Source organism: Pogona vitticeps, chromosome 4 (assembly GCF_051106095.1).
Source record: "Pogona vitticeps strain Pit_001003342236 chromosome 4, PviZW2.1, whole genome shotgun sequence".
Taxonomy (NCBI): Eukaryota; Metazoa; Chordata; class Lepidosauria; order Squamata; family Agamidae; genus Pogona; species Pogona vitticeps.
Window position 1 is genome coordinate 57,672,347 of NC_135786.1, and position 21,652 is coordinate 57,693,998.

General features: G+C 39.8%; 1 protein-coding gene across 2 annotated transcripts in view; it reads left to right on the plus strand.

Annotated features, from left to right (window-relative positions):
- LOC110085286 (copine-5) overlaps positions 1-21,652 on the plus strand; it is a 160,557-nt gene that overhangs the window by 113,365 nt on the left and 25,540 nt on the right. For both annotated transcript variants that reach the window (XM_020805296.3, XM_078392762.1), the window contains exons 11-14: positions 2,773-2,814; positions 3,833-3,908; positions 18,720-18,773; positions 20,371-20,432. In XM_020805296.3, coding sequence (XP_020660955.1) covers positions 2,773-2,814; positions 3,833-3,908; positions 18,720-18,773; positions 20,371-20,432 — 234 coding nt within the window. The remainder of the gene's footprint in view (positions 1-2,772; positions 2,815-3,832; positions 3,909-18,719; positions 18,774-20,370; positions 20,433-21,652) is intronic.

Below are 21,652 nucleotides of genomic sequence, written 5' to 3' on the forward strand. Positions count from 1 at the left end.
TTGTAAACTCCATTCAGGGTGTTTGTCAGCAAATAGCATCCGCAGTTCACTGCTGACCATCTCCAGCAAGGGCCCTGCCAACAGAATAATGCCTCTCCCAGCCCTAATTCTCCAGGGGGAGCAAACTAATGAAATCTGGGCAGCCATTCAGAGAAATGTGTCAATATTTACTCATAATAACTGAAAGCAGGCACTTTAATGTGTCACCATTGAAGACCTATTCTCATATTTGTTTTTTATACTGTTTTTTTTAGAACAGGGCTGGTAAACCATTTTTTGCCCCAAGGCCGATTGGCTGGGACATCTGGGATAACATGATAGCAAGAGGGATAGGTTAGGCTATGGCTCAGTGACTGGGGCCACTGCTGGCTTCACATGCGTGCACAGCATTCACACACTCAACCCCCTTCACTCTATTCACACACATTTTATTGACACAGACACACATATGCACACTAAGTGCACTATTATTCACAAAAGCACCCTCCTATGTCAGACTGAAGTCTTATCTGCTCCTGCATTCTGTTTCCATAGTGGCCGTCGTGAGAAGGCTACAAATGCAACAACATCTTCCTGCTATCTTTGCCCAACAACTGGTAGTTCATACTAGATCTGATGCTGGAGGTACCATACAGCCATCGCATACAAGCAGGCACAAATAGCTGTTTCAGGGTTGAGGTCAATGCAGATTTTATTTTTGTAAAAAGAACTTAGTTCATAGACTCTCTTTGAGTCAATGTGTGGATATCAATGACCATTTTAGCACATTCTGTATGACATTAATTAGCTGGAATTAAAACATGTTTGTTCAAGGGCCAAGTGTGTTTTTGAACCAGTTTAATGTTCCAAAAAGATTCATGCCCGCTTGCATTCTGAACTGAGCCATTCACAGGCCATGTTCATGGTCACTAGAAACTTATCTGGCAGTTGGGCATGACTGTTGCTCAGCTTCTTGGCAAGAATGTAAAAAACCATTGAGTTTCTGATGGCTTTTGTGTCAAGTCTGCATCTAGTTCACAGGAAGACAGAGTACTTAAAAGCTGCTGTTTTTACTGAGTTCATTGAATACTTTATTTTGAAATACCACTCAGCTAAGGGCTTACATTCTTCCATCTTAAAGAGTGCTTTTCATTGTTATATGCTGCCTACTCTTACCATTATTCTCTTTTCAGGAATAACAATCTATTTCTGACTCTTCCTTTTTTTATTCAGCCCTCCTGCATATTTTACAATTCTGTCCACAGCTTTCCTGGCCTATGCAGTAGTTTGCTCCAAGGCTGGCTGGCTTGAAGAAGCCCTGAAAAATATTTAGAAAGCAATTCCAAAAGTCACTAGGGATGTGGTACAGGATCGGCAAATGAGCTCAAATTGGCACTCAAAGTGTAATGTAAGGTCTCCACTCATGCCAAGGCCCCTGAGAATTCAAATGTCACCTCATCTGTCAACATTCATGGAGCCCGGGGCAATTTAATTGCTGTCACTCTCCTGATCGAAGTGTAGAAAGTGAGCTAGCCAGGAGCATTTCTTGACAACAGTCTCCAGTGGCTGAGGAATAAAGAAGAGAATAAATGAGAAAGTGATTGTAACTAGGATCTTCATAGGCCTCATAGTGGCAGTGCACATACCCAGTGTCACTGTAAGCCAGCTGCTTAGGTCAAATGCTATAAACTAGAAGATGGCAAAGTTTGTTATATTCATTTTCCAGTTCATCAAAGTTTAAATTGCTTAAAGTTTAATTTTGCAGATGCAGTTGTGACATATGAGAATGTCTTTGGCTGTATTCTGATTTCTTTATGGTTTAGGGACAAAAGGTAAACTAACGTTTATAATTACTTGTCTTTTAAAACCACTTGTCAAGCAGGCTGAGGCAAAGAGGCAGCCCCCAAACCAGCAAAATCAGGAGCTGGACAGGGGACAGACTGTATTTGTCTTCAGTGTTGAAGGGATTGTCACTCTCGAATTGGCCTTCTCAGCCACACTAGAAGCTGTTCCAAGACCTCCATACAGAGCACGTTACCATAGTCTCTCGAGAATGAAGGATGCCTACATGGATCAGCTCATTACTGCCTCAAAGTATCGGAACAGGATATTGGGAGCTTTAACTAATGGTTACACATAACTAATAGCTGTATGTGACATGCTGATGACAGTGTGCCTCTAGATCAGGATCAACCCTTCTGTTAGACAGAGTGGGGGACAACGGCAGCAGATACTGGGGGTTGTCAGTAGTCTACTCATGGATTTTCCTCCTGTGCTCCCTTGGCAAATTTCCAATCTCTGGGTCTTAAAGCCAGACTGCCCTTCTGCCCTCAGGTTGGTGTAGGATGCTTGTTCCACTTCCATTGTTCAACCAATATTTTCTTCAGGTTCAGCTATCATGAGGGGAGGGGTGCCATCTTGGTGTTCACTTCAGTTAGCAAATTCACTGGGTTTGCTCTTCATAACATCCCACAGATGACCAGACAGTAGGTTTAAACTAACCACCATGCTTTGAGTCCTGGGTGGAGTGGCCTGGGAGAAAGAGAAGCATTTCCTGTGAAATTCCCTTATAAAGGCAAATGTATAGAAAACCTTGTATGTTGTAGTACTGGTCCGGAATAAAGTCCTCTCCATTTCATTTTTATTGGAAAAGGTAATTTTTCTCTCTCTAATGTACACACACCTTGACATGTTTCTTGTCAGTGGTTACCACAAAGAGAAAGAAACTGAAGTAGTAGCAATGGGAATAGTAACTTGTGTTGAGAATGACCCTCCATGTCATAATTTTTTCAGAACCATTAAAGTGGAAGTGTATGACTGGGACCGAGATGGAAGGTAAGTGGCGTTCAGGCTCTTTGAATTTTGAAAATATTACCTTCTGCCTTGAAAGTACTGAATTAAAAGAACAGTAAAAGAAAAAGAATATGTCAAAAACTGTGTAGGAACTGATGTAGATCACTGCATTGGAGCACATGGGGCAAGAGTTCAAATCCCTCTTGTGCCTCCTGGAAAGGGCACTGGCCAATAAAATCTAGAGTATGTGTAACTGATGGGGTTATTTATCCAGCCACCTGTGTAGTGTACTGTCCAGATAATTGCTAGAAGGAGGGGCTGGTAAATTATTTCAGAAAACCTGCCTTGACTGAATTGACTATATAACACATAATTATTTACTATGAAGGACTGTGGTGTCCTTGAAAGTCCTGTAAAAACCAAGAAAAATGAATAATAAAACCTTATGAAGAAGACCATGCTTTGGTTCTATTAACCAGCATATCAAGAAGCCAGAGCTCTAGTGCCGATTTACACCTGTGTAAGGAAAATCATCTAAGTTGCAACAGGAAATTGTTGCTCCTTAGTGAGATGCAGTTTGTATTCTTGGACAGGCTATCAGGTGCACACCCAGGAATGCAACCAGTACCTCATTAATGAGCAGCAGTTTGCCTCTAAGACTTCTGCAATTTCATTTACACAAGTTTAAATCAACCTTAATCTTCTGAACTGTTAGGGGCAGAGCTCTGAAAATTATAGTTATTATTACTAAGTTTTACTAATTTGGGGCCACTGAAGGATAGTCCCCTGGGCAATTGTGGGAGGTGCCATCCCAAAACTCTCTTTTTCCCCCAAAGCTTTGGTAGACACAAAATCTATGCAACTGTCTGCCTTGTGATAGATAATGTTCTGCATCCCTCTCACCTCAAGTCATACAAAAGATAGATAAATTATGGGACAAGGGAGAAATAGAGATGAGCAGATTATATTGTCATTCATTTGGTGGGATTGTTATTATTCAGTTGCAACAGAGTCCTGTCCAGGATGGTGGAAAACAAAATATCTTTTATTCTACCAACAGCCACGATTTCATTGGGGAGTTTACAACCAGCTATCGAGAATTGGCACGAGGGCAAAGCCAATTTAATGTCTACGAGGTGAGTGACTTTTTGCCTCAGCGGCATGACAGAAGGCTGACTGGTATTGGTAGACAGCTGAGGCAATTTCTGAGAATATCTCAGGATTCCAGGCTCTTAGAAACATTTGGGAATGGCAGAATCCACCAGGCTGCACTACTACTTACCTCCTCTTAAAATGAATGGGAGCTGTAGCAGAACAGTGCGGTTTATTTCAGTAAGGTTTTTGCAGCTGAACTTCCCAAAGCATTGTGTTATTTTGTGCTAGAGCTTGTACTGGAGCCCATAGTGTGGTTTCCTGTTCCAGCTTGGCAGCTTTGTGGAATAAGCAGGGAGGGGAGGGGCACAAATTAAATGCAACTGTTTGCTTTTTTTAAAAATCAAGATGATGTGTGTGGTGCAGCAGCAGCAGGGAAGGAATGTGAACAACCTTCAAAAATGCAGAAAATTGTGCATTTCTGATTATGCAGGTACAAATGACCTGCACCATTTATGTATCAATACCAAGCTGTTCTTTTCATGTATAATATTAATGAATTTAGGATATTATTGTACATGCACTATTCTGCAAAACCCTTAGGAGAGACAGAGATGTTGCAGGTAGCCGATAATGACTGGCACTGTTCTCCTGATGAAAGCACTCTATCCTGTTTAATAAATCAGATTTCAAAGGAATATTGTGTTTAGGATCTGAGGGTTATTGTCAAAATAAAGGGAGCTGATTTGCAAATTCTGGGAAGTGAAAGAAGCTACTGGTGTGACACTCATATGTAGTCAGCCCTTAAGGACTTTTCTAATGATGGGATATCTATAATGTATGCTTTTGCCCTCACAGGTGCAATTAAGGTGTCTAAAACCTTGATTGCAGTTAAATCAAGATTTTAGACACTACTAAGAATATGTAAATTATCACAGAAGCGGCAACTCCCAACCTGCTAATAATTAGGTATTTATCAAACCTTGGAAACATTACCTTTTTGGACCACACCTCTCAGAACATTAGTTGCTCTGTTAGTACTGTTGTGCTGTTCACTGTAGCCTCTCAAATGGGGGGGGCATGCCTGAACAATAGGAGATAAGCTTTTTTTTTTTTTTGACACATTGGAGACAAGCATATAGTTAATACTCTGAGTTAAGACCAAATAAATGGAAAACCATTCTAGAAAATATTGCCTCTGTAGCTGTACCTCCCCCCCCCCGAATGCTTCCAGTTCAGAACACTTGCGAAAAGAATAGAGAAGGAAAGAATAGCTTGCCAACTCAAGATTTGCCCTGTTTTTTTTCTTTTTTTCTTTTTAAAATAAGGAGTCTTTTTAAAGCTTTGGTTTGTTTGGCTGAGATTATTTTTAACCGAAGATTTGCATGCAGTCTCCTTCTTTCCTTTCTTCCTGTGTAGTTAAGTTATGGATTTTGATAAGTCTTTGTTCCACTGAAGAATGCATGTACTTCAGTGGAACTTGGAGCCATGATTTTGGATGCATATTGGTAGAAATTGTTTCTTTTGATCTCCTGTATGCCAGGTTATTTTATACATTAAGTTATAAATGTATACCTTTTTAAAAAATGTCATACATATAATGTGTTACACAAATCTTGGGAAGACTTACTATTACTTGCATGTAACAAAAAGGGGTATTTTTAAGGCTGGGTCTTTGGTGCAGGAAAAAGCTTACCTTTATAAAGAACCTTTATAAAGAAGTCTGTCTGTATCATGGCCTGTATAATAGCGGTGCTGTTCTTTTTCTCTCTTTTTTCTTTTCTTGCTGCACACATATTCCTACCTATAACTGTAGGAAAGAATCTCTCTTTTTTAGGCTCCCCCTCTTAGTACTGTATTTGATTCAAGGAAACGAAAACAGAGCACCAAGTTAACTTGAAGCAATTCACCTCTGAATGAGGGTTTTAGCTGATTTTTTTAAAATGAATGTGTGTGGGGAAAAGATGCTATCAGAGTCACCTATTCCTCATTGAAGACATTCATCTTGGTGTTTAATGACAAATAGTTAACTTATTAAAAATAAAGAAACAATCTCCTAAAATTTAAATGGGACATGTGTGGCCCCTGGGGTCCTTCCAGCCCCAGTATGGGTTCTCAGCATTCCTGGGGGGCCCAGCACCCCATGTTCCACTCCACCCCATTTCTGTGAAAACTGCAAAGAAATTTTTGCTCAAGAATGTTCTCTTGTGTCTGAGAGAGAGAGAGAGAGAGAGAGAGAGAGAGAATATTTCCATACTTGGGGGCCTTCAGCACCTCTTCCATCCAAAATCAATTGCCATTTTAGAGGGCATTAGGGGCCTTTTTCAGTTTTAAAAATGTTCTATAGCTTGAATCTGTTAATTATCTTCAGAAATCTTGATTTGGTTGAGCTCTAGCGATAGAATCTGAATTCCTTCCTTGTACATCAGAGCCGGTTTGTTCTTTTTACTATGTGTTTCAGTAGTTAGGGGTTGTTTATTGTTGTTGTTTAGTTGCTAAGTCGTGTCCGAATCTTCATGACCCCATGGACAGCAAATCACAGAGTTGCAATTCAGTGGTGCTGATTATGAGGCTGCTGTGTGCTGTGTTACTAAACTAAGCATCCGCGTTCTGAATAATACTCTTAAGACATACAGAAATAAAATTTTAGTTAATGAATTAGCCTAAAGGAATGAATTTGATGTTAAGTAATATTTTACAAATTTTTAAAAAATTAAAATCTTGTGTTAGTGTGCTTTTCTTAAGGACCTAAGTATGTTTGAACTGAGGAGTTCTTGATAGCTATAAATAAATAAATAAATAAATAAATAAATAAATAAATAAATAAATAAATAAATACTGTAAATACATAAATAAATAAATGTGTTATTTAATACTTTCGTTATTTTGCTAGGCAGACAGACAGACAGATTAGGTAATTACTCATTTCGGCCTTGCCCCTTCCTACTTCAGGTACAGTTCTATGGGAGTAGAACCCCTTTGCCTCTACCTAACCTAAATAATGGTTTTCAACTTTGCAAACTTGCCCACCCCATCCTAAAAAGTTGCCCTACAGCATAAGCAGCAAAACTCGCAGAATCTGACAAAACGTCTTCTGATAGACCTGCAGCAGTTTTAATTTCACCTGAACTATATGTATAGGTGGGGATCAAGTGCACAAAGCAACATTTAACATGGCTGCTGTGCTGCAAGAACCTTGTGCAATCATGTAGAAGTGCCATTGTAATAGTGTAAGAGTTGGCAATGTCAATCGTAGCTGGTGCAATCCTGTGTGGGCTTTAGGAATTAATATGAAAAAGAGTGAGAGGAAAAAACAATCAAGATTGAACCAGATGGGATATGGTGTCATGGTTAAAGTGAACTGGATAGCTTGAGCACTTTTGATAACTAATTCTCAAGCAAACTCATTTTAATCGACACATTTTATGCCCGATGTTCATGCGAGCTTTCTCTGTTAGGGAAGGGTAACTGCAAGAATCCCTTGGAAACATGTAAAGTACTTCTAAGTGCTATGGATTTTATTTTTTGCTTTGGTTTAATAGACAATTTAGATTCTTTTGTTAGCTGGTATCTCAAATACCCAAGGTAACTGTATCTATTCATACAGTTTAATTGCCTCTGTCTAGATAGCAAGGTTCAGTAAACTGATGGGTCTCCTTGCAGCAAATATAGGTGTATTAGGAAGCAAGCGGATGGATAAACTCCTTTGTTCATCTCAGTTTGAGACAGTTTCTTGTACTCATTGTTGCCCACCCCAGCTGTGTTGGACTATGTCTCCCATGGTGCCTAGTGAACATGGATAATGGGATCTGCCATCCAACATTTACGCAAGCTGTTCACATACAGGCTCGGGAAGGCGCACCTTGTGGAAGGATCAGTGGACAAGACATTTGTGTAAGACGGAGAAAGAAAGAAAGAGAAAAGCCTACCTATTTGTAAACAATATTCAGTAGCCATTTCCCAGCTTAACCAGGCTCGCAGGCATTGCTGAAACTCTCCCACAATGCTTGCTGTCTTGGAGTGATGGGAGTCCAGCACATCTGAAGGATTCTGAAAAGGGAGAAGCTGTTATGTGAGATCGACAAAGTTGTTTTAAATGTCAAGCACCTGTATGCTGCAGTACAGACAGGGTTAACCCGTGATACCTCTTATTTTGTCATAATGTTGTGGTATCTCTATTTGGGATAGGAAATATTTATTTTACTGCTTTCCCCTAACATTTGAGATCAGTTTTCCCTCCAGCTTTCCAACTAGAGAGTTACTCTTTTTCTGTTAAGTCTTCTTCTTGAACTGTTTCTTCTTGAATTTGCTGCTTTCTCCAAGAAAATTTAGATTTTTGAGTTTGTAAATTGTGAGTTCTCAGTGTAGTGCTATGGACAGAGTGACTGACTAGGAGTCTGGAGACCTGGGTTTGAATCCTCTTGGCCTTAGAAACTCACTGGAGGGATGGCACTGTTAAAACCAATAGTTTCACTTAGCTTGAAAGCCGTATTAGAGTCACTAAAAGTTGGTTCTGACTTGACAGCACGTAACATACAGAATCATCAAGCTATACCTGTCAAGATCTCACCTGTATGTTTTCTTTGAAGAAACCATGTAAATACCTTCTGGCATTTCACAAATGAATATGGGGCTATTTATCACGTTGTCACTTATTCTGTACAATTTTGTCTGGTGCCACTGGCAGAGTAAACAAGTGACAGTGATAAGTGAGTTTCACAGTTTGGGGCTGAAATCATATCAATGATTTGAAGAAATGGTCTTACCTTGATTGAAAAGTGACAGAAATCAGTGCTGGCCTAATGCCATGTGCTGTACCAAAAACTTAAGGAACAGAAATATGTTTGAAGAAATTATATAAAAAACTGTTAACACTGAGAAGACAGCAGCCTTCTCCAACCTGGATTCTTCTACAAGTTTTGGATCACAGTTAGGAAAAGTTACTTTTTGGGACTGTAATCCCCTCAGGCCCCATACTAGCTAGAAGATTCTGGTAGCAATGGTCCAAAAAGTAACTTCTTTGAGATCTATTTTAGACCGTGGATCTCAGTAGCCTCAGACAGCATGGTCAAGGGTCAGGGATGTTGAGGAGTGGAAGCCAAAACATCTGCTCTAATACATAGCTATAGATTGCCTGTTGTGAGCCGCCCAGAGTAGATAATGTCTAGATGGGTGGCATATAAGTGCAATAAATAAATAAATAAAATTTATTTTTAAAAAACATGTCAAAAGACCACTGCTGCCCACTTAGGCCAGGTTCTTTTTCTCTAGCAGTAGCCAGCCAGATGTTTTTAGGAAACCTCTGAGCAGGACATGAAGGCAATAGCACTGCCACATGGTGTGTGTTTCCAGCATCTGAGCCTTGCTCAATCATTCGTAAAGCATGCGTCTCACACATGGAGAAAATTAATAGTCGGGGGGGGCGAGGTGGCTGTTCTATCTATGTAGGCTCCCCTACAAGAGTCAAAATATGAAAAATTCAAGGATCCAGCTCGAATGGAAAGCCTTTGTGGATACAGAAGCTGCCCCACATTTAAGACTGTCATTTTTGTGTGATGAAAGTTACAGCAGAGAGGCTAGGGCTCATGTGTTACTTTCTTCACATGCTAAGGACATATACTGTGAGGATGACAAAGTAGGGCTTTGCCTTTCAGAAATACTGTACACTACCTCTGAACCAGTGTTTCCCAGCCTTGGCTCCCCATATGTTCCTGGACTGAAACTCCCAGAAGCCTTCACCACTAGCTGTGCTGTCCAGGATTCCTGGGAGTTATAGGCCAAGAACATATGGGGACTCAAGTTTGGGAACCACTGCTCTAAGCACTGAGATTCCATTAAGCCATCATGGCCAGTAGTCATCATTGGCTGACTTGTCTGCCTTCAATGCCTTTAATTTCCTGTTAAATCTCCCCAAGCTAATGTCCCAGACAGTAAGACAATAATGCTGGGAAAAGTGGAAGGCATCAGGAAAAGAGGAGTACCAAATGCGAGATGGGCTGACTCCCTGAAGGCAGCTACACACTTGAATCTACAAGAGCTGAGCAGGGCTGTTGAGGATAGGACATTTTGGAGATCACTAATTCATCGGATTGCCATAAGTCAGAAGCGATTTGACAGCGCATAACAACAAGCTAATGTATGTCACCTATCCCATCTTGTGGCTTCAGTGAATTCAGTTAAGTTATTGGTGGCTTGTATGGAGAACTAATTTACTTCGTCTAACATCTTCTTCGCAACCCAAGGAGAGGAAGGTACTTTATTCCCTCCCTCTCTTGTTTAAGGTTTGTCTGGAATTAAATTGTTTAATTGAATAAGTGAATTTAATAATTGTATGTGCCTGTGTCATAGCCCACCCTGATCTGTTACCCTCCACATGTTTGAACTGTATTATGTAGGACATGTTCCTCGCAAGTTTGGCCATAATGTCCCATCATTGGCCACATTGGTGGAAGATGGAGTCTAGAATATGTAGAGAGTACAAGAATAGACGGACCCTTTGTTTCCTCCCTTCCCCTGTCTTAGATAATAGCAAGTTATATAAAGGCATTATAGTACCTGGCCAATCTATTTCCAGTTCATTTCCTGACGAAACACACAGAATTTCCTTTCTCACTGGACAATCATATAATGTTTTCACTGGCCTGTACACCACAACCTTAATATCTCTTTTCTGGTTTAGTTTAAAACACAGTGTAGATGTGTCTACAGATTTCTGCCTCCGTGTGCATCATTTTATACTTGCTTACCTGGAAATCTCTTTTGTTGCTGAGTCATCCAGATGGAAGGGAGTGTGTTGGATCACTTCATGCTTACTCTTTTTTTTTCTTTTTTCTTTCCTGAATAATTTAGTGTCTTTTGCAATTTTGGAAACATTGCTGCTCACCTCGCAATCCCTTACTGTTTATGAATTGCCTTCAACAGCCCAGTAACAATCCAGGTCTTTCGGTTTACGTACTTCCATTGTGAGATTCTATTTAATCCTCTCCTCTGCTTTTTGGTCTTTAACCAGGAACTGATCTATAAAAAAAAATTCTTCCTCTAATCCCATAACTACTGAATTCACTCAGGGCCCTATGTATGACAGGGGCTTTTGTCAAAAACTTTTTGAAGCAGAGTTTTCCCAATTTACATGCATGTTGACATTCCCAAAGAACGCCATGGGACAGTATCAAGGCTGGGTTTTACATAGTGGCTGGACAAGAGCCAGGAGCTTACAACCAGAAATGTATGGACAAGTGTTAGATCAGTAGATATTTGTCCTGCCTAGAAAAAGTCAACACCTTACCTGGAAGCTTTTGCATAGTCTACAGCAACCTTTCTGCTGCCTATTAAGGAGGGAAGTCTTAGAAAAGACTTGAGAAATTATGTTTGTGCAAAGTTTCTCTTACACTGGGATAGGCCCCCAGATTGCAGGTGTCTGATGCAGAGCAACATTTACATTCTAATGTTTCTGATACGCTACCCATGGCAAGTTTAACACATCAAAATAAGTCTTTAATAGTCTCTTCTAGCTATGTGTACAATATGTTATTACATGTATATTAGCTTGGGGACAAACTGCAGTTGAATATTAGACATAAATAACTATACAGTACTGTATTAGCCTTTCCTTTCTGAGCTGTTATTGTCTCAGTAGCTCATGCTATTCAGCAACGATTCAAATATAAATGGTTAGATCTCTTACTATGTTATCTCATATTATTGCAAAGAGAACTTTCCCTGCCTCCCATTTCTAATTGTCTTGTGTGTCATTCTGTGCTGGGTGGATTTTATGATGGGAGAAAGTACCTACCAATGCTGCTGCTTGGGTAAATGTGTGTTTCCTATAGGGAAGGATTTCATATATTCCATACTGGAGTAACAATTTTTATGTTACTTTATGGGGTTGTTGGCCTATCACAAATACAAATGTTTTGTACATGGTCAGCAACAATAGTTTTTACCTCTGTCTGTGTGTGTGTGTGTGTGTGTGTGTGTGTGTGTGTGTGTGTGTGTGTGTGTGTGTGTGTGTGTGTGTGTGTGTGTGTGTGTGTGTGTGTGTGTGTAATAAACATAATAATAAAAGGACAAATAAAGTAAAAAAATAAAAGTAATCAGTCGCTTTATTGGATTTGCTCCTGTTGTTCACAGAACATTCCAGGTTTTAATTAATCAATATATTTGGGTTTCTGCCTTTTTGTTAGTGTTTGCTTTCTGAAGGATTTCTAAAGAGTAGGTGCGCAGAGATATGAGAATGCACCAATTGTGTTTGGAATAAATGGACACTTGTATTTCTAAAATGTCATCTTGATGAGTTATTTCTATCATTATTGTCAGTGAACTCTTGATTTTTCTGCTAGTAATATTCTGTTTTCAGGTTGCATTCGGTATTATGTAGTGCAAACTTAAATGTATCCATTGTGTTTTAGACTTGAAATCTGAGCTGCAAATCTGACCCCATAAGTAGTTGGCAAAGCGCATGTGGAACTCAAAAGCAAATCACTGCAGCAACAGCACAAATGCATCACTTTGCGTCCCTGCCTGGGTGTTCTTCTGTTATCAAAAAAATTTTTTTGCACTGTTCCTGAGTTAACTGCAGCACCTCTACTTTAATATTATTCACTGTGACAGTTCTAGGCCAGTTTCTGTAATGACTGACCTGACTCAGACAGTCAGATTCTTGCAGCTCCCCGCTTGGGGAACTTTTGCTTTTCTACAAAGTAAGAAACAATGGCAGCAGGTAAAGAGATGAGAGGGAAAGAAACTCCTGTATACAGTAGTTTGAATAAATTGGTAAAGCCTCCCCCCCCCCCAAATTTGCAAGATTTTATTAGGATATAGCACCAGAAGTGGAGGGGGAGTAATGAATGGAAAAATCTAATCTGAAAATATGTTTGGAAAGACTGAGTTAAATGACGTATTGTTGCCTGAGAAAAATTGTGTATAGTTTTGTCATAATGAGACAGGAGAAGAAAGTCTTTGGAGGTGCTCACTAAGAGGACAATTTGGTAGAAGCAGGTTTAGGTAAAATTAACTGAGAGAAAGGCCTCTTGGAAGATCTCAAAAAGCAGATAGAGTTGGGTGTCATCAGCACACTGGTGGTACCAGGCCACAAAATTCTGAACAACCTCTTTCAAGTTTTTCATGTACAGTATATGTGAAATAGTATGGGGGATCATGGTCAAGGTGTTGAACATGAGTCCCCCAGCACCGTTACCATTCAGAAAGTGACACTACACAAGGAAAAATCCCAGAAGCCGGCTCCTTTTGTCATCTGCTAATCAATTCTCACCCAAAGACAAACCCATTGTCAGGGCTCTTTTTCAACAAGTGTGAATGATAGTGAACAGAAGAGGGTATCGTTCTGTAGGTCACCTTGACTGCTGTCATTGGTATTGTCAGCATTCAGTCTGCCCTTTGCTATGTAAAGTTTAGTATACATGGCTGGAGAAGGGAGCTACAGTGGTCCCTCGCATTACGACATTAATTCGTTCCAACAAAATCGCTGTAGAATGAAAACGTCGTAATGCGAAAAGAAAAAACCCATTGAAACACATTAAAACCCATTTAATGTGTTCCAAAGGGCTGTAAACTCACCGTCCAGTGAAGATCCTCCATAGGGTGGCCATTTTTGCTGCCTGGGCAGCGAGGAATCTGTCCCAGAAAACAGCGGGAAGCCATTTTGTTTACCCGGTGGCCGTTTTGAAACCGATCAGCTGTTGGAAAATCGTCGTTTTGCAAAGAATCGGTTCCTGAAGCAGGGAACTGATCATCGCAAAGCGAAATTCCCCCATAGGAACCATTGTTTTGCCATTTGAAAAAGTTCATCGTAATGCAGTTTTGTCGTTAAACGGGGCAATCGTAAAGCAAGGTGCCACTGTAATTGGTTTGGCCAATGTTTTCCACCTCTATCACAGCACAAACCCACATATACACATGTACTGTACAAGAATAGCTATCTGCCCATTTCCCTGTTGATATGTGTGCATGCACACACTACTGGAACATAATCCATTTTCAGATTGCATTTTGTAGACTTCCACTGCTCTGTAAACGCAATGGTAATATTCAGAATTAATTGTATTGTCACTACGTTTAATATATGCTGGCTATAGCCAAGTACACCCGCTGAGTATGGTCATCTGAAAAGGGTTGTTTAGAATTTGGTAATTGAGATCTGAGCTTAATATAGAGATCCTGCTTCCTTTTTCCTACGAAACACCAGGGCAGAAGATTATCAAAGTATGTCGGCTCCGTTTCACAGAAAATGAATTTGCACACATGCTGTGGTTGTTTACAGTATGATAATATACAGAACGTTTGCCTCACATTTTCAATGGTTTCTCACTGCAACCAAATTATTTCCTATTTCATGTTTGAATTTGCATCCCTTATATCTCATAGGATTTCTTAGATCTGAAATAAAAAGAAATAACCAGATAATTTGGTTTCTTGGTCTAGCATCAGATCACCTAGTGTATAATAAGTCTAACAGTTTGATTTGTAGCACCAACAAACCAGTGTATAGAACGGGGGGTGGGGGGGGGAAGCCTTGGGGCTTCACTGAGAAGGAATGCAGTTCAGAGGTAGAGCTTAGGTTCTTAACCTGTGGTCTGTGGAAACTGTAAGTAAAAATTGGTTATGAAAATAACTGCTTGATAGCGAATAACTGTTTGATATTTCTGCACATGGTAAGAACATGCAAGTGAATGATGCTGAATGGCTGATAGATACGTTGTGACATTTCTTGCTACTGCACAGTCAATCAGAAGCTGCGGGAAAAGAGAGTTGGAGTCAGTCAGAGTGTTCAGATGGACTTCATTATTGTGTTTGTTTTATTTCTGCTCATAAAATCATTAGGTTATTGTCGGGTAAATTGACTTCTCAATCTTATTGCAGTGAATTCTGTAACAATACATTTTGGCTGAGCGTCTGAATGGATTACTAGCTGAATTAGAAACAGGGTGCATCCTGTTCAAGCACAATGAAGTTTCTTTCAGTCATCTTAAAAAGTGTTGCTGTTATAACAAGGAATATCTGTTGATGAGACCTGTCATGAGAAACTTTAAATAAATATTTGATGCACTTCAGGGTTTAAAATCTTGAGTTAAGTCTTCGTGGTCTGCAGCAACGAAAGATACTTAAAGGGAATCCATAGTTTGTAAAAAAAGGCTAAGAACTGCTGTGGTAGAGTATACACTTTGAATGTAAAAGGTCTGAGGTTTAACCACTGGAACGACCAGACAGAGCTGGGAAAACTATTTCCTGAAATCTTTGAAAGCCTCTCTTTAATAATTGCAGAAAGTTAAGCAGCTTCTTGTATTCCACTGCAATGCAATAACATACAACAGAGTGAACACGGCTCTGTGTTAAAATTAAAGTCCTGCACCTATACAATCCACATTCCTTGTGAAGAAATTGTGCACTCTACAACCTTTTGGCTTATTTTGTATTATTTATTACATTGTGTTAAACTATTTTGCAGTAAATATTCTGGTTTCATTCACTGTAAAGGAGGACACAACTATGCATGGAATTCAAACCCATTGCCTAACTGCTGGAAATTTTATTCACCTGCACTGCTGGCTCCTGAGATTTTCAACAGGCATTGCCCATTAAATGCAACTTCATCACCATAAAAGCTAGCATCCTTCTCTTTAATCGTGAAGTCTTTGGCATAATCACAATGCATCCTTAAATATTGTGTGCCATCAAGTTGATCCCAAGCCATGATGACTCCCAGGGTTTTCTTCATACAAACTACTCAAAAGTGGATTACCAGTCTCTCCTTCTGGTGACATTTTGCAACAAATCAGCTTGCCCAAGGCTACAAAAGTAGAAGGGCACATAACACCATTAGCTGCACATGCTATGACTGGCCTTTCCTTCAGTAACCCGTGTGAAGAGTTGAACTCCCAGGCCCCACAGTCAAGTGCTCCAGGAGCTATAATATTCTTTGCATCCTAATAGTTTTCAAATAAAGCATAGAAATCTGTAATTAAAGCAAAAGCTAAATGGAACTGTGTCACAATGTGAAACTTTATATGCATAGTGTTAAAATAATTTAAAGAAAGTATGGAAGAATCAGCCATGAAAATGAAACTGCTTTTAAAATTGAAGCTTGAAGAATAGTTTACTATAGTCATTTCAAAACAAGTGGCTAGCTCCAGCCAATCAAGGTCACTCTACCATAACAATTGAGAGTTGAACTTGTTTTGCAAATGATAACCAAGCAGAAGCAACCAGATTTTATAATTTGCACTCTTTAAAATTTTAATGTTCTGGTTTTCGAGGATCTAGATCATTTATGCTACCGGCCTTTATTACTCCAAGCTCTGTAAAATTTTAGTTATAACAAAAGTATCCATATTTTTTGCTCCATATGACACACTTGACTATAAGACACACCTTGCATTTGAGGCGCCATTAGGGTTGAAGGGGTGTGTGTGTGGAGTGGCGGGGGGGGGAGTCAGGCAGTGGCATGATTTTCCCTCCTTTTCCAGTGCTCTAAACACCTTTTCTTCCCCCAGATCACTTTCCTCCCATACGTCTTTCCTTAACAATAATCTTTCTGTTTCTTTCAACTATCCTCCCTTCTCTCTCTTGAGAATGATGACGCCACTGTGGGGCCAGGGCTCCAGCAGTGAGGCGTGCCTTTGCCCTGCTTCACCGGATGGCATGTGAGACCATGAGGCTGTCTCGTGAGAGCAGCTTGAGAGGTGAACCAGAGGGCATATAAGGTCACTCACCCCTCCTGACTTCCTCCTTCATAGGGAAAGCACTGCTCAGCTGGCCATTGGGCCGCCATGTGGGATGGACCTCATGGCTGCCTTAGAAAAGGCAAGGGGGATGGAGCTTTGAGGACCCAGGCAGGCGGTTTTAGCAGCTGTTTTTCTAGCACTCTAAACACCTTTTCTTCCCCTGGATCACTTTCCTCCCATACGTCTTTCCTTAACACCACTCTTTCCGTTTCTTTCAACTGTCCTCCCTCCTCTGTCGTGAGAAAAACATTTATCCCCCTCTTCTCCCCCTCTCATGACTCTTCTTTCTCTTCTACTACTTCCCCTTCCTCTATCCATTCCTCTGTCTCGTGTCACTCCATCTCTCCTTCTTCTATCACTTTAAACTTTTTTTACAGCATTCGCTCCATAAGACGCACACACTTCCCCCCCCCACTTTTTTGGGGGGGAAGTGCATCTTATGGAGCAAAAAATACGGTATCAACATAATGACAAGTTGCCAGATTTCAAATTACAAAACTCCTGGAATTACCAAAAATGTAGAAATAATACCATTTCTTATTGAAAATGTATTCTTGGATCTCTTGGAGCTTTTGGACCTACAAGCCCTGCAGAAAAGATTGCTTATAACTGATAAAGGGACAATAAGGTTATAAATAACAGCCAGAAAAAACAGCCAAAGCAAGGAGCAAAGAATGCCAAGAAAACATTATTAGAGAGGAGAAAACTCTGCTGGGGAGGGGGTAAGATTTTTTCATATATACTGATGTGATTTTATAATTGCTTATGATTTTGTCTAGTCTTTTAATTACATAGTTGGTTAAGATACTTTTTGTAGATGTGACTTGAGAGTTAAGCTTTTATAACTTAGAAAATATGCCTTTGTAACACTTTTTATTAAAGTACCATATTAATTTTTGTTACAGCATTTTAAAGTTTTGTTAGGGTAGTTACTTAACATTTGGTTCATTAAGTTTTATAGTCATACTCACATAAGATTGTATTAGGTTTCTACAGTTCTTTTTTTGGATATTCGGTAGACATCAGTATACAGTAATACATTTATATCTACATGCAATATATTCAATAAATAGAAGGCTTTTTCGAGACATTCAGTTTATCTGTCTTTATTTTCCCAATGCAAGAAGAATATTCAGAAGAAGAGAGAATTGTACAAGGTGCATAATATTCCTCTGGGTCATACTGAATTGACCCCTTCGCAGTAGATGCCAGCTTTGATAAATGTAGGCTTCTGATTTTTTTTCCTGGAAATCTATAATGTACTGTAGGACAGAGGGAGGTTTAGGTTCAGTTTATCTGACCTGACTACTGCACTTGCTTTTATTTACTTCTTATTACCTCTTCCATTTCTCCATCCATCTTCTGTTACCCCTTCTGTTGAAATACAGACTGTTAGCTCCCTGAGGAAGAGCCAAGCGTTTTTCTCTTCCTTATTGTGTCTGTGTCATGTATATTGACATTAATGTCAGCTTCATGGTGGGGCTAGGATTTGTGGGGTCAAAGCCTGAAGAGACTTTGGCAGGAACAAAGAAGGTACCTCTCCATTGTCCAGCTAGTCTGTTGCCTTTGAGTTAAGCTGAAATTCTGGAGTTGGGAGTAAATATTCCCAACAGTAATATATGTAGGGCTGTTGGCTAAATATGTTGAAGAGTCTTGGCCCAGCTGTCCCCAGAGCAATTTTGGATGGCTTGGACTCAAACAAACAGTTAATATGCAGGGAGCCTTGGATACTGGTAGTGCAGACAAAAAGGACTAGAACTGCTTTGTTGATATTATACGGATCATCACAAATGCTTGCAGTTTTGGACACTCTTTAAGCTGTTGTTATAGGGTATGCCATAATGATGGCCTTAATTTCAAAATTTAGTACAAAATCACTGAGTGCTGTCATTGAGTGCCACAAACAAAATTGTTGCTATTGCTGGATAGATTGGTTGGGATAAGGGCAGGTCATTCCACCTCCTGAAATTATGGGGTTAGGCATCTCCTTGAGTTACCTGTACTTCTGTGACCCTTAACATATCAGCTTGCAATTGGCTGCAGTTAACTGCTGGCCATAGCCATTCAACATCACCTTCCCTATTATGGGTTTTCTCTTTTTGTTTTCAATCTCAGGTGGTGAATCCCAAAAAGAAAATGAAGAAGAAGAAGTACATTAACTCAGGAACAGTGAGTAAAGTATTTAAACTTGCAGAACCATAGAAGTGTAAAATTGGAAGGAATCCTAAAAGTCATTATGTCCAGCTCCCTGCTAATATAGGAAATCCATAGCTAGACCCTTTGTAAACATATATGAACATATAAACCAGTTCTGCTTACCAGTGAAGAAAGTAGGGACTCACTCCATCGTTCATTTTACAAATGATAAAATGTGCAAAGCATTCAAGTCTAATTTTAGGTAAAGCATGCATATTTATTGATTAGTCTCATAACATCAGCTAAATGAATATTTCATCAATTATTTATTCATCCTGCAATGTTGGCTTATGGGCTGGAAAGTTCTGCTAATATTTACTCCCTTCAGCATGACAAACATTGTTTCTGCCTGCCTCTGCTGCTATTGTACTGGCATCAAGACAAAGTTAGTTCATTGGTGGTGTGGATGCACCTCAGGGAAGAGCCATAGTTCTGTAGCAGAGCATATGCTTGGCATGCAGAATGCCCCAGGATCAGTCTCCAGCATTGGTAGGTAGTACTGGGAAATACTTTATCTGAAACTCTGTCAAACTGCCTCACACTGCAGACAATATTGAAATGGATGGACCAATTGGTCTACCTGTGAAGGCATATGGATGTGGATAGGAGAAACAGTGCTTCCTTTGTCTCCCAGCTTTAAATCTGGTTTGAAAAATCTTCATAAGACAGCATCCTGTATTCCTTTGGAGTGAGAATTTACTCTGCAGGGGTGGGTGAATATCATGAACATTATTTCCTGTGGTTCTGAGGTTAGATCTTCAGCAAACAATACTTTGAATTCTCCCTCAGTTCCCACAGGAGTCTTGTTGAACAGCTGTATCTGAAATCTTTCAACAGTTGTAAGGGATAAACTATATTGATAAAATATACTGAAAACCATTGCATTAGCTGGATTTGATTACTGTTTCTTGGACTGAATAAGGGAACAGGATGCTGCAACCCAGTGATTCCCCACATATCTTTAAATCAGGATTGGGAGACAAAGCAGTCATAACCTCTCCTGCTCCCTTCCTAGTCTTTCATCCACCAGGCTACCTAGCTCTTTGGTTTACTAGGTATAAGCCCATTGAATTTCTCTAGAAAGTATGGAAGCAGAAATAGGAAGGAGACTATAGAGGTTCCATGGCATGAATCCAGTTGTTAGTCCCAACAGTAGTAGACCCACTGATTCAATAGTAACCCTGTAAGTCAACACTTACGTGAGTCTACTCTACTTAGGACTTGTAAACAGTTGCAGTTGTCTACTCTGCTTGGGACTTGCAAACCATTGCAAACTGATTCAGCACAGATAAAAAAAAAAAAAACTGAAGTTGTGACCTGGCCTGCTGAAAAAAAAAAGCCATTCTGTTTCCAGGAACATCAGTTAAGAAACAGATTTTCCAAGATAAGGGCTGATAAAATGTCTATTTCAAAAGTCTGAGAGTAGAGTCATGTCATCCCACTGAGAACAGAGTGGGGCTCAGCAGTAGCAGCATTTGGGAAAAGTGGGATTGGTTTCAAATCACTGATACCACTGCTGTGTGTTTTTGGGTTCCATGTGTAACAGTATACCTTTATTTTCATTTTCGAGGTGACATTACTCTCATTTGCCACAGAATCAGAGCACACATTTCTAGACTACATCAAAGGAGGGTAAGTAGACTGCCTAACAAGCTGAGGCTTAATCTAGACAAGAATAGATGGGCAGATCATATGATTTGGGTTTAAGAATGCAGCCTTTGAAATGTCATTTCTGTAGCTTGCAGGTACTTTTGGACTGAAGGCTTTTCCAGATGGGGCAAAAAGTTCTGCTCTAATTGGTCATGATTTGTTGTAACTGGACATGAAGAAGAGAGGTGTTTACTGGGATCCCTGTCCAAATTGCCATGTAAAGAGCTACTGCTTTTCACACACCACTTTCAGGCACCAGTTGCCTGCTACTCCCCCAAAATCTCAAACTGTGCATGATGTTTTTAAGGGGCCATTCTACCCCATTCCATGTCATGTTTATTTTTGGGTTTTTGCTATGTGAAGGTGTAACCTCCAAATTGGCAAGTTAGAATAAAACAATCTGGATTTTGCTGCCTTTTCTACAAGTAATGCTTTTTTGAAAACAAACAATAAAAAGAAAAAGGGAAGATCGTAGTCCTACTCTTGTCTTCCTACTCTCCCATCTCAAGCCCTCCTCTCAATTTTCCCTTGGCCATCAACATTTGAACTTTTAGGACAAGAGTAGTGATGGGTTTTAAATTGACACCTGGGTCATCCTGAAATTGAATTTATTTACTTCCACTGCTGCTGTTCTTGCATGGGGAAACTCAAAGCACTAAATAGTGGAGGAAAAAACACACTGCAGATATCAGCACGCGCCTTGTGTCATCCAGGTGGTGGGACAATATGGAAAACCATCAGTGCAGAATCCCCAGTAATTTTGGAGATCAGATGCCCCGTCTGGACAAGTCCTGAACCAGAATTCCTGCAGGATGATAAGTATGCATTGGTGACAAAAAATACCTTTATACAGATTTGGTTCATATATCAGATATTTATTTATTTATTTATTTATTTATTTATTTATTTAATATCCAGCCTATCTAGTCAATTAAGACCACTCTAGATATAACCTTACTTGATGAAACTGGAGCATGCCAAAATTATTCACGCCCTCCTTTCCTCAGATTACGTTCTTATTTCTATGTGTTGAAAAGCCTTTGGAAGCAGTAAAAAATGCTGCTGCTGCCAGGATTCTGACTGGGAAAGGGCATTTAGGCCATATCAAATTATTTTGTTTTATCTACAGTGTTTACCAGTCTGTTTCTGGTTTTAATTTGATTTGTTGATCTTAAACTTTAAAGGCCCAAGTCGCTTAAAAA